The 14,240-nt window shown below is 39.7% G+C and overlaps 1 protein-coding gene across 1 annotated transcript; it reads right to left on the reverse strand.

Annotated features, from left to right (window-relative positions):
• On the reverse strand, nt 3,935-4,354 carry LOC109240355 (RNA-directed DNA polymerase homolog; the record flags this gene model as incomplete). Its single annotated transcript, XM_019406986.1, has 1 exon — nt 3,935-4,354. A coding segment is annotated over exon 1 (420 nt), but the record flags the coding sequence as incomplete, so codon positions are not given.

Below are 14,240 nucleotides of genomic sequence, written 5' to 3' on the forward strand. Positions count from 1 at the left end.
GAAATCATCATATAAAGCATGAACAATACGAAACAGAGTCACATTAACCATAGTAAAAAACTCACGGGCATGCTTGACACCGACGTATAGATACTCGTCACCGCACCTATACGTCGTACTCAATAATTAACACATAGCAAATAAGACACAACTCCTAATCCCTCAAGCTAAGGTTAGACCAAACACTTACCTCAATGCCACGAACACAATTCAAGCCTCAACTACCGCTTTTCCTCTTGTTTCCACCACCAATTCGCGTGTATCTAGTCACAATTTACTTAATGATATCAATAAATGCTAAATGAATCAATTATAATGCATGAAAATAGGTTTTCTAATGTTTTCCCGAAAAGTCAAAATTCGACCTTGGGCCCACATGGTCAAAATCCGAGGTTCGAACCAAAATCCGATTACCCATTCACCCACAAACTCAAATATAATTTGTTTTGAAATCGGACCACAAATCGAGGTCCAAATCCCAAAAATTTGAAAATCATAGGTTCTACCCAAAACACTCAATTTCCCCCATGAAAACCCTTGATTTTGAGTTGAAATCATGTAAAAAGATGTTATAGATTAAAGAAAATGAGTTAGAATTAACTTACAATCGATTTTGAGAAGAACTAGTCTTTAGAAAATCGCCCAAGAGAGCTTAGGGTTTCAGGGAGTTTTGAAAAATGAAGAATTTTCGGCTAAGTTATGATTTACACAGGCGTAGATATCGCATTTGCAATGATATGTTCGCAAATGCGAACTCGCAATTGCGGCCAAGGCTTCGCAATTGCGAAGTAAGGCCTTCCATGTCAACCTCGCAAATACGAACAACCGTTCGCAAATGCGAACACTATTGGAGTCGCAAATGCGACTGGAGCTTCGCAAATGCGAAGGTCACCCCCCTGCCCAGTTATCGCAAATGCGATGGTTAGTCGAAAATGCGAGCTCGCAATTGCGAAGCCTGCAGACCTGCAACACACAGTAGTTTTTCTAAGTCTAATTCCACTCCGTGGCCTATCCAAAACTCACTTGAGCCCTCGGGGCTCCAAACCAAACATGCACGCAAGTCCAAAAACATCATACGGACTTGCTTGTGCGATCAAATCATCAAAATAACATCAACAACTACGATTTTAGCATCAAAATCAAAGAAAATCTCAAGAACTTTCAAGGTTTCAAATTTTACAACTAAGGGTCCGAATAACGTCATATGACCTCCATTTCTTACCAAATTTTACAGGCACAACTTAAATACCATATAAGACTTGTACCGGGCTCCGGAACCAAAATACGGGCCCGATACCACCAGATTCAAACACATTCAAATTTCCAAAAACTCTTAAAATTTCAATTAAACAATTTTCTTCAAAAATTTATTTCTCGGGGTTGGGACCTCGGAATTTAATTTCGGGCATACGCCCAAGTCCCATATTTTACTACGGACGCTACGAGCCATCGGATCACGGGTCCGAGTCCGTTTACCAAGAATATTGACCATAGTCAACTTTAATTAATTTTAAAAGCCAATTGCCTTATTTTACTTAGTTTTCACATAAAAGCATCCGAAAACGCGGCCGGACTGCACACGCAAATTGAGTGAGACAAAAAAGGGTTTTTAAGGCCTCAGAACACAAAATTTACTTTCAGAATGAGTGACCTTTTGGGTCATCACATTCTCCACCTCTAAAACAACCGTTCGTCCTCGAACAGACATAAGAAAAGAAGTACGTGAGTCGGAGAAAATATGGGGATATCGGCTCCGCATATCGGACTCGGACTCCCATGTAGCTGCCTCGGCAGGCTGACCTCTCCACCGAACACGAATAGAAGGGAAATTCTTCGACCTAAACTGAAGAACCTGCTGGTCTAGAATAGCTATCGGCTCCTCCTCATAGGACAAGTCCTTGTCCAACTGGACAGTGCTGAAGTCTAACACGTGGGATGGATCGCCGTGATACTTCTGAAGCATGGACACACGAAATACTGGATGCACGGCTGATAAACTCGGCGGCAACGCAAGTCTGTAAGCCACCTCTCCCACTCGATCAAGAATCTCAAAAGGCCCAATGAATCTAGGGCTTAGCTTTCCCTTCTTCCCAAATCTCATCACGCCCTTCATGGGCGACACCCGGAGCAACACTCGCTCTCCAACCATGAATGCCACATCACGAACCTTGCGGTCGGCATAACTCTTCTGCCTGGACTGAGCTGTACGAAGCCTATCCTGAATGATCGTCACCTTATCCAACGCATCCTGAACTAAATCTGTACACAAAAACCGAGCCTCTCCCGGCCAAACCATCCAACCGACGACCGATACCGCCTACCTTATAAAGCCTCATAAGGAGCCATCTGGATGCTCAACTGGTAGCTGTTGTTGTAGGAAAACTCCGCTAAAGGCAAAAACTGATCCCACAAGCCTCCAAAGTCAACAACACAAGCTCAGAGCATATCCTCAAAAATCTGAATAGTACGCTCGGACTGCCCGTCCGTCTAAGGATGAAATGCTGTGCTCAACTCGACCCGTATGCCTAACTCACGCTGAACTGCCCTCCAAAGATGTAAGTTAAACTACGTACCTCGATTCGAAATGATAGACACGGGCACACCATGAATACGAACAATCTCCCGGATATAGATCTCGGCTAACCTCTCGGAAGAATAGGAAACTGCCACAGGTTTGAAATGTGCTGACTTGATTAGCCTATCAATAATAACCCACACTGCATCGAACTTCCTCTGAGTCCGTGGGAGTCCAACAACGAAGTCCATAGTGATACGCTCCCACTTCCACTCAGGAATCTCAATCTTCTGGAACAAACCACCAGGTCTCTGATGCTCGTACTTTACCTGCTGACAATTTAAACACTAAGCTACATAGGTAACAATGTCCTTCTTCATCCTCCTCCACCAATAATGCTGGCGGCGCCTGGATGGATTGAATATCGGGAACTATGGGCCTCTTCTAGAACAACTCACGAAGCCCATCCACATTAGGCACACATATACGACCCTGCATCCTCAAAACTCCATCATCTCCAATCGTAACCTTCTTGGCACCTCCGTGCCGCACCGTGTCTCTAAGGACACACAAATGAGGATCATCGTACTGCCGATCTCTGATACGCTCAAATAATGAGGAACGAGCGACTGTGCAAGATAACACGCGGCTGGGCTCAGAAACATCCAACCTCACGAACTGATTGACCAAAGCCTGAACATCCAAAGCAAGAGGTCTCTCACCGACCGGAATATACGCAAGACTGCCCACACTGGCTGACTTTCTACTCAAAGCATCGACCACCACATTAGCCTTCCCTGGATGATAGAAGATGGTGATATCATAGTCTTTCAACAGCTCCAACGACCTGCCCTGCCTCAAATTTAGTTCCTTCTGCTTGAACAAATACTGTAGACTCTTGTGATCCGTGAACACCTCACACGACACGTCGTACAGATAATGCCTCCAAATCGTCAACGCGTAAACAATGGCTGCTAACTCCAAATCATGAACTGGATATTTTTTCTCGTTAATCTTCAACTGCCGCAAAGCATACGCAATGACCTTGCCATCCTGCATCAACACCGTACCAAGTCCAATACGAGATGCGTCACAATAAATTGTATATGGCCCTGAACCTGTGGGCAAAACCAACATTGGTGCCGTAGTCAAAGCTGTCTTGAGCTTCTGAAAGCTTGCCTCACACTCGTCTGACCACCTGAACTGGGCACCCTTTTGGGTCAACCTGGTCATCAGGGCTGCAATAGATGAAAACCCCTCCACAAACCGACGGTAATAGCCTGCCAAACCCAAGAAACTCTGCATCTCTGTAGTTGATGCAAGTCTCGGCCAGTTCTTGACTGCCTCTATCTTCTTCGGATCCACCTGAATACCCTCTGCTGATACAACATGACCCAAGAATGCAATCGAACTCAACCAAAACTCACACTTCGAAAACTTAGCATACAACTGACTATCTCTCAATGTCTGAAGAACAACTCTTAGATGCTGCTCATGCTCCTCCCGACTGCGGGAATAAATCAAAATATCATCAATGAAGACTATCACGAACGAATCCAAGTAAGGCTTGAACACTCGGTTCATCAAATCCATAAAAGCTGCTGGGGCATTCGTCAACCCGAATGACATCACTAAGAACTCATAGTGCCCGTATCGAGTGCGAAAAGCTGTCTTAGGGACATCAGATGCCCTAATCCTCAACTGATGGTAGCAAGATCTCAAGTCAATCTTTGAAAATACCTTGGCACCCTGAAGCTGATCAAATAAATCATCAATCCTCGGTAATGGATACTTGTTCTTGATTGTGACCTTGTTCAACTGCCGGTAATCTATACACATCCTGATCGATCCGTCCTTCTTCTTAACAAACAACACCGGCGCACCCCAAGGCGAGACACTAGGTCTAATAAAGCCTTTATCAAGTAAATCTTGCAACTGCTTCTTCAATTTTTTCAACTCAGGCGGGCCATACGATACGGCATAATAGAAATGGGTTGAGTGCTCGGAGACAAATCAATGAAGAAGTCAATATCCCTGTCGGGTGGCATACCCGACAGGTCTGAAGGAAATACCTCAGGAAACTCACAAACAACAGGCACAGAATCCATAGAAGGAACCTCAACACTAGAATCAGGAACATATGCCAAATAGGCCAAACATCCCTTATCAACCATACGCCGAGCCTTCATATATGAGATAACCCTACGGGTAGAATGACCAGGAGTCCATATCCACTCTAGACGAGGTAAACCCGGTAAGGATAAGGTCATAGTCTTGGAATAACAGTCCAAGATAGCATGGTAAGGTGATAACCAGTCCATCCCTAATATGACATCAAAATCAACCATATCCAAAAGTAACAGGTCTACTCGGGTCTCAAGACCCCCAATCACAACTACACAAGAATGATGAACATGATCTACCACAATAGAATCACCCACCGGTGTAGACACATATACAGGAGCACTCAAAGAATCACTAGGCATGATCAAGTATGGCGCATAATAAGATGACACATAGGAGTATGTAGACCCTGGATCAAATAGTACTGAAGCATCCTTACTACAAACTAGAATAGTACATGTGATAACTGCATCAGAGGCCTCAGCCTCAGGCCTGGCTGGAAGAGCATAACATCGGGGTTGGGCCCCACCACTATGAACTCATCACTGGACGGCCTCCGGTTGGCTGGCCTCCAGCTCTCGCGGCCTGACCTCCACCTCTAATACCTCTACCTCCACCTCTACCTCCACCTCTAACAACTCTACCTCCGCCTCTAGCTGACTGTGCGGGCGGTGAAACACTCGGTGCCTGAACCATGGCACGGGAACCCTGATGCTAAGAGCTGCTCGGTGCTCGAGGGAAAAATCTAGCAATATGCCTCGTATCACCACAAGTATAACAATCCTCGGCTGCTGAGACTGCTGACCATGACGGCCTGAATGACCACCCTGAAAACTCTGGAGCGGCGGTGCACTGATAGGAGCTGGTGGTGCACTATAGGGTAACTGATCAGAATACTGCATATGAGAGCCACAACCACCTGGTGCACCGTGAGAAGCCTGAAGTGCTAAATGAAACGGCCTGGAAGAATAGCCCCTACCAAAAGAATCTCTGCCTCCAGATGAGGCACCACTGAACCTGCCCGAATGGCGAGGCCTCTTGTCAGACCCCTGACCACTCCCCTGTGATAGAACCACCTCAACTCTCCTGGCCACATTGGCCGCTTCCTGGAAAGAAATCTCGCTCCCCGTCTCCTTAGCCATCAGCACTCGAATAGACTGAATGAGTCCCTCAATGAGCCTCCTCACTCTCTCTCTCAATAGGAAGTATAAGAAGAACATGACGGGCCAAGTCAATAAATCTGGACTCGTACTGAGTAACAGTCATAGAACCCTGCTAGAGACGCTCAAACTGCCTCTAATAGTTCTCCCTCTGAGTGATAGGAAGAAACTTCTCCAAAAATAGCTGAGAGAACTGATCCCAAGTCAAAGACAGCGACCCAGCTGGTCTAGCCAAACAATAATCTCTCCACCAAGTCTTGGCGGATCCAGACAGACGAAAAGCAGCAAGGTCGACCCCATTGGTCTCCACTATCCCCTTGTTCCGTAGAACCTCATGACAACTGTCCAAATAATCTCGGGGATTCTCAGAAGATGTACCACCAAAAGTAGTAGTGAAAAGCTTGGTGAAACCTAGCCAACCTTCACAAAGCCTCTATAGACGTAGCTGATCCATCACCGGTCTGTGCTGCTGCTCGGCTGAAGAAGCGGTACATGACCTCGCCATTCGTGAAAGGACAACAGTAGAAGTTTTAATTTAGCTGTGAGAGAACAAAATCGCACGACAGAGAAGAGTAGAAGTGAAATTATTCCTAACTCTGTAGCCTTTGGGGGATAAATACAGACGTCTCCGTACCGGTCCCTCAGACTCTACTAAGCTTGTCCGTGAATTGTGAGACCTAAGCAACCTAGAGCTCTGATACGAACTTGTCACGACCCGGATTTCCCACCCTCGGGAGTCGTGATGGCACCTACTAGTGAAAGCTAGGCAAGCCAATTATTCCAATTATTTAACCCTTTTCATTTTTAATCCCTTAACAATTATGAATAAACATTACATAAACAATAGAAATAATAAAGCAGAAGACTGAAATGTAACAATTTAATAATAATATCGATACCAATCCATAAACATAAGATACCTAGAACTGGTGTCACAATCTTACAGACTGTCTAAGAATACTACAAATAGGGTTCCGAAAGATAAATACAACGCTGTTTCTGAAGTACATAAAAGAAACAGTATGGAAAGATAGAAGGAGACGCCAAGGCCTGGGGACGCTTGCAGGACTACCTCGGGTCGCCTGATGGACTGAAAGCAGCAACCTCATTGTGGTCCAAAAGCTGCAGCACCGGGATCTGCACACAGTGCAGAGTGTAGTATCAGCATAACCGACCCCATGTGTTGGTAAGTGCCTAGCCTAACCTCGGCGAAGTAGTGACGAGGCTAGGACCAGACTACCAAATAAACCTGTGCAGTTATATCATATACAGCGAGTAATATTGATAGAAACTAGCAGTTAAAGATGGGAAGGGGAAACACGTTGCGGGGAATATCATGTACAGACAAAATCTCAGTAAAGAAGTGAAAGGAACACGAAAATTTGACTGTAAGCAAGAATAAGGAAATCAAAGACAAGTGCACGGCATCACCCTTCGTGCTTTTACCTCACGTAATCATGGCACGGTATTATCCTTCGTGCATTATAACTCATATCATGGCACAACATTGTACATCGTGCGGCACGACATCCCCTTCGTGCTTTTACCTCACAATGTCGACACGGCATCACCCTTCGTGCTTTACACTCTTTCTCACCCAAGCAACAATCACAAAGCAATTTGGGCAAGGGAATCAATAATATCACAACGAGATCCCGTCAAGGGAACAATAGCATAACAACAATATCCCGGCAAGGGAAACAATATCATGAGTAATAACATCCCGGCAAGGGAGATAATATCAAAAGCAATAACATCCCGGCAAGAGAGATAATATCAAAAGCAATAACATCCCGGCAAGGGGGCCAATATCATAAAGCAATAATCCTGGCAAGGGGGACAATATTATAAACCTCTTCTCTTTTCCACAATTACTTCACAACTCAATTTTTTACTTGAGCCAACGCTCTACAATGTTCAATTACCATTAACACTTCCACAAGCCTCGTTCAACAATAGAAATCATCATATAAACATGAACAATACGAAACGGAGTCACATTAACCATAGTATAAGACTCACGGGCATGCTTGACACCGACGTATAGATACTCGTCAACACACCTATACGCCGTAATAAACAATTAACACATAGTAAATAAGACACAACTCCAAACCCTCAAGCTAAGGTTAGACCAAACACTTACCTCAATGCCACGAACACAATTCAAGCCTCAACTACCGCTTTACCTCTTGTTTCCACCACCAATTCGCTTGTATCTAGCCACAATTTACTTAACAATATCAATAAATGCTAATTGAATCAATTCCAATGCATGAAAATAGGTTTTCTAATGTTTTCCCCAAAAAGTCAAAAAATGACCTCGGGCCCACATGGTCAAAATCCAAGGTTCGAACCAAAAACCGATTACCCATTCACCCACGAACTCAAATATATAATTTGTATTGAAATCGGACCTCAAATCGAGGTCCGAATCCCCAAAATTTGAAAATCCTAGGTTCTACCCAAAACACCTAATTTCCCTCATGAAAACCCTTGATTTTGAGTTGAAATCGTGTAAAAAGATGTTATAGAATAAAGAAAATGAGTTAGAATTGACATACAATCGATTTGGAGAAGAACTTCCCTAAAAAAAATTGCCCAAGAGAGCTTAGGGTTTGAGGGAGTTTTGAAAAATGAAGAATTTTCGGCTAAGTTAGGATTTACACAGGCGCAGATATCACATTTGCGATGATATGTTCGCAAATGTGAACTCGCAATTGCAGCCAAGGCTTCACAATTGCGAAGTAAGGCCTGCCCTGTCAACCTCGCAAATGCGAACAACTCGTTCGCAAATGCAAACACTGTTGGAGTCGCAAATGCGACTGGAGCTTCGCAAATGCGAAGGTCACCCCCCTGCTCAGTCATCACAAATGCGATGGTTAGTCGCAAATGCGAGCTCGCAATTGCGAGCCAGGCTTTGCAATAGCGAAGCCTGCAGACCTGCAACACACAGCAGTTTTCCTAAGTCCAATTCCACTCCGTCGCCTATCCAAAACTCACCCGAGTCCTCAGGGCGCAAGTCCAAAAATATCATACGGACTTGCTCGTGCGATCAAATCATCAAAATAACATCAACAACTACGAGTTTAGCATCAAAATCAAAGAAAATCTCAAGAACTTTCAAGGTTTCAAATTTTACAACTAAGGGTCTGAATAACGTCATATGACCTCCGTTTCTTACCAAATTTTACAGGCACAACTTAAATACCATATAAGACCTGTACCGGTCTCCAAAACCAAAATACGAGCCCGGTACCACCAGATTAAAACACATTCAAATTTCCAAAAACTCTTAAAATTTAAGTTAAACAATTTTCTTCAAAAATTCATTTCTCGGGCTTGGGACCTCGGAATTCGATTCCGGACATACGCCCAAGTCTCATATTTTACTACAGACCCTACGAGACCGTCGGATCACGGGTCCGGGTTTGTTTACAAAGAATGTTGACCAAAATCAACTTCACTTAATTTTAAAAGCCAATTGCCTTATTTTACTTAGTTTTCACATAAAAGCTATCCGGAAACGCGCCCGGACTGCGCATGCAAATCGAGGTGAGACAAAAAGAGATTTTTAAGGCCTCGAAACACAAAATTTACTTTCAAAACGAGGTCATCACACACACACACACACACACACACACACACACACACACACACACACACACACATATATATATATATATAAAACTTATAAATATAATTATAATTATTATGAGAAAAGTCGTACATATACACATAACTAAATTATAATAAACAATTAGTTATAAATGAAGAATACTAAATAAATAAATAAACAAATCAAATGATATCATAAAAATACATATACTAATTAAATTTCTCATGTAAGAAAATTTAGTTAATAAATAGAACTCATAATTTCATAATTAAAAATACAAAAATATAAATAATGTATTAGGATATTATACATAAGATAATATATTATATATAAAACACATTTATTAATTAGTAAAAATACAGGACGTTTTTTATAAAAATAATAAAAGGCTTATCTCTTTATACTTTTGATGCATTCAAAATTATAATTTAGTAAAAAAAATATATTTTTTAAATTTCAGTAAAATATAAAATGAGAAAACTAATCAAATATTATAGTAGAAAAGAATGTACGAAAGGAGGCGGATAAAGATAATTTTATAATATTTATATTTTGAATTAATTAATAAATAAAATATAAATATATAACACTCAATAAAATTATTGATAAATTTAGACAATTGAAGAATTTTTAAACAGTATAACATAAATATAGAAATATATATTTCCAGAATAAGAAAAATATATACGTATGTTCTACTAGAAAGAGAAAGTAGTAATCAAAAATATTAAGCCAATTGATAAATTAATAAAAAAAAAATCAACATTAGTAAAATGTNAAAATAAAAAACTACCAATTCAAATTGGAGAGTAATTTCTTCCTAATATAGTTGTAGTAGTGTGTATTTGTATAAATATATGGGAGTAGTTATTATACTAAATTGGTTATTTATTAATAATATATATATATATATAAATATATATATATATATATATATAATTTATAAAAATAATTATAATTATTATGAGAAAAGTCGTACATATACACATAGCTAAAATCATAATAAACAATTAGTTATAAATGAAGAATACTAAAAAAAAGATCAAATGATATCGTAAAAATATATATACTAATTAAATTTCTCATGTAGGAAAATTTAGTTAATAAATAGAACTCATAATTCAATAATGAAAAATACAAAAATATAAATAAACTATTAGGATATTATACATAAGATAATATATTATATATAAATCAAATTTTATTAATTAGTAAAAATATGTACATTTTTTATTAAAATAATAAAAGGCTTATCTTTTTATACTTTTGATGATTTCAAAATTAAATTTAGTAAATAAAACTATATTGTTTAGATTTTCAGTAAAATATAAAATGAGAAAACTAATCAAATATTATAGTAGAAAAGAATGTACGAAAGGAGGCGGATAAAGATAATTTTATAATATTTATATTTTGATTTAATTAATAAATAAAATATAAATATATAACACTCAAGAAAATTATTGATAAATTTAGACAATTGAAGAATTTTAAACAGTATAACATAAGTATAAAAATATATATTTTCAGAATAAGAAAATATATACGTATGTTCTACTAGAAGAGAAGTAGTTTCAAAATATTACGCCAATTGATAAATTAATAAAAAAAATCACATTAGTAGATGCATAGTACTAAGTACTTGCTAATTAATTAAATAATAAACAATTGAAGAATTTTAAACAGTATAACATGAGTATAAAGAAATATATTTCAGAATAAGAAAATATATACGTATGTTCTACTAGAAGAGTAGTATCATAATATTAAGCCAATTGATAAATTAATAAAAAGTCACATTAGTAAATGTATAGTTCTAAGTACTTGCTAATTTAATAAAGAATAAATAATTTATTTGTTTATTATAATGCTTTGTATCCTTTGATTTTTTATATAGATTTTATAGTATTTATGTACACTATATTAAATAATAAAATAATAACTAATATTTATTAAAATAATATGATATATTATATCATAATTTTATAAGATTAATATTCTGTCAAATTATCCGTGGATCACGCGGGTTCTAATACTAGTAAAGAAAATAAGAAAAACCAAACAAAATAAATTAAGTGAAATAAAAGACGAATATCGCAAAGAAAAATAAAGAGAATTCTATTGATTTTGAGATCAATTACAATGGGATAAATCACTATATTTATAGGGGGAATGACTTAGCCATAAAGCAAATAGACATTTACCTAAAATATAATTCTATTTATAACACTCCCACTTGAATGTCTATTCAACAGATAATGTGTCTCTTTAAAAATTTAACTAAAATAAAACCCAGTGAAAAATAATTCTGGTGAAGGAAAAAGAGTACACGTGTTTAGAAATACGCTTTTTAGTTGCCTCGCTAAACAACTTGCAAGAAAAACCCACTGGGACAAAACCTTGTAAGGGAAAAAGAGTACAACGCGTATTAACTCCCCCTGATGAGAGCATCAATTCACATCTTTGAGCCTTCGCATCCCAATCTTGTACAATAGCTTCTTGAAGGTCGGCGTCGGTAGAGATTTAGTGAAAATCAGCCATATTTTTACTGGAACAGATGTATTGCACATTGATATAACCATTTTTTTGAAGATCATGTGTGAAAAATAACTTGGTGAAATGTACTTTGTCCTATTTCCTTTTATGAATCCTCCATTCAATTGCTCTATGCATGCTGCATTGTCTTCATATAAAAACGTGGATAGTTTGTTCATACTTCAAACCATATTTTTCTCAAATAAGATGTATTATAGACCTCAACCACACATATTCTCGACTTGCTTCATGAATAGAAATTATCTTAGCATGATTAGATGAAGTAGCCACGATTGATTGCTTAGTCGATCGCCAAGATATGTGTCACGACCCAATTCTCATACCCGGTCGTGATGGCGTCTCTCGTGAAGACAAGGCCAGCCAACTAACCCAAATCCTTTCACTAACAATTATTAAACATAAATGAATAGAAGATACAACTTAATGGCATTAGAAACTGTTAATTACTACCCGACCGGGGTGTCACAAGTCACGAGCATCTAAGGAAACCTTAACACAACTACAGGCCAATAAATATATACAAGCAAAATTTCTGGAAAACAAAAGACAACATCCGGTGCCGCGAACGCTGGCGGTCACCTTGCTCAGCTACAATAACAATACCTTCAATCCGCTAATAACCCGCTACCAGGTGAACAATACCTGCAACTGCACGCGAGGTGCAGGGAGTAAAGTGAGTACTTCCAACTCAGTGAGTAATAAACATATATAATGGCTGAAAGTAAGAAATTCCGAAATATTACAATATAAAGCTATAATCAGCGATTCAGCACATAAAACGGTGGAACAACAACAATACCAGGAAAAGTAAGACAAATAGGTATAAATGCATGAATGCAATGCAATGCACATGACCGCTGCGGCGCGCAGCCCGATCCATTTGGGTACCCGCGCTCACTGTGGGGGTTCAGACTCCGGAGGGGCTCCTACAGCCCAAGCGCAATATCATCGTAGCATTCGCTGCGGCGTGCAGCCCGATCCACACTCAGTCCAGATATATATATGCATGCAAGCCACTCGGGCACAGTCAAATTGTTCATTTTTAGTTTCAATTATTAGGAATTATAGAGCTAAGTGTTTAAAACCTTTATTTATTTACTAAACATTTTGAGGCAGTGTCTAACTCAGGACTGATATCATGAAATATGCTAAGCATCATGGAAGCAGTGATAAGGATCCCTGAAGGATGCACATGATAGGCACAAAGCCCCAAACATATTCATAAAATCCAAGTAGGATGATTACCAAACAATTTCTGGTCAAGAACACAGTACGAACATCAATCGGAACGGACTAGGTCACAATCCCCAGTCACAATCAACCCCGGACTCGTCATAGAGTACGTGTCTTGCCTCAATATAGCGTCACAATGTGATATACCAGGGTTCAAACCCTCAGCTCCTCATCTACATCTATTACTCACCTCTAGCCGGCCGAAGACTAGCTCGGAATGCCCTTTCCTCTCGAATCGACCTCCTCGCGCGTCGAATCTGGCCAAAACCACAACGAATACGTTACAATGTGCCAAAGAAACATAACCCAATCGAAAAGACTCGAAAAATATCAAAAATCGCGAAATTAGAAAAACCCGAGCACCGGGCCCACTTCTCGAAATCCAGAAAACTTTACATCAAAATGATCCTTATCTCGTCACGAGTCTATACATATCAAACTCACAAGAATCGGAGTCCATTTGACCCCTCAAATCATCTATTTAAGCTCTCTTAAGTTTCAAGCCTAACCTCCATTTTTAGCATTTAATCCCTTAAATTTCAGTGTTCAATCCATGATTTACACTATATAAACATAATCCGAGTCCAATAGTTCATACCTGATGAAGCCCCTTCGAATTCTCTTCAAAATCGTCCAAGAAACCGCCTAAGTCGAAGTCCAAAATATTTTTCTTCTCTTTCCAATTCGTGAACCACTGTTCACTTAAACCCAGACCGTTTTTCCGCTTCTGCGGTTAATATGCCGCACCTGCGGTCACCGCGTATGCGACCAAACGATCGCTTCTGCGATCTCACTTAATTTCCCCCGGACCGCTTATGCGGTCTAGAACCGCTTCTACGGTCGCCGCATTTGCGGATCCACGTCCGCTTCTGCGGAAAACCCTGGTCCCTCAAGGACCGCTTCTGCGACCAATACACCGCATCTGCGGAACCGCTTATGCGGTCCCTTTTCCGCAGATGCGGAAATGACAGAACCAGCAAACTTCAAACATGCAACAAACTCCGAATTCTCCGTTTAACCACCCGAATTCACC

This window comes from Nicotiana attenuata, chromosome 1, assembly GCF_001879085.1.
Source record: "Nicotiana attenuata strain UT chromosome 1, NIATTr2, whole genome shotgun sequence".
Classification (NCBI taxonomy): Eukaryota; Viridiplantae; Streptophyta; class Magnoliopsida; order Solanales; family Solanaceae; genus Nicotiana; species Nicotiana attenuata.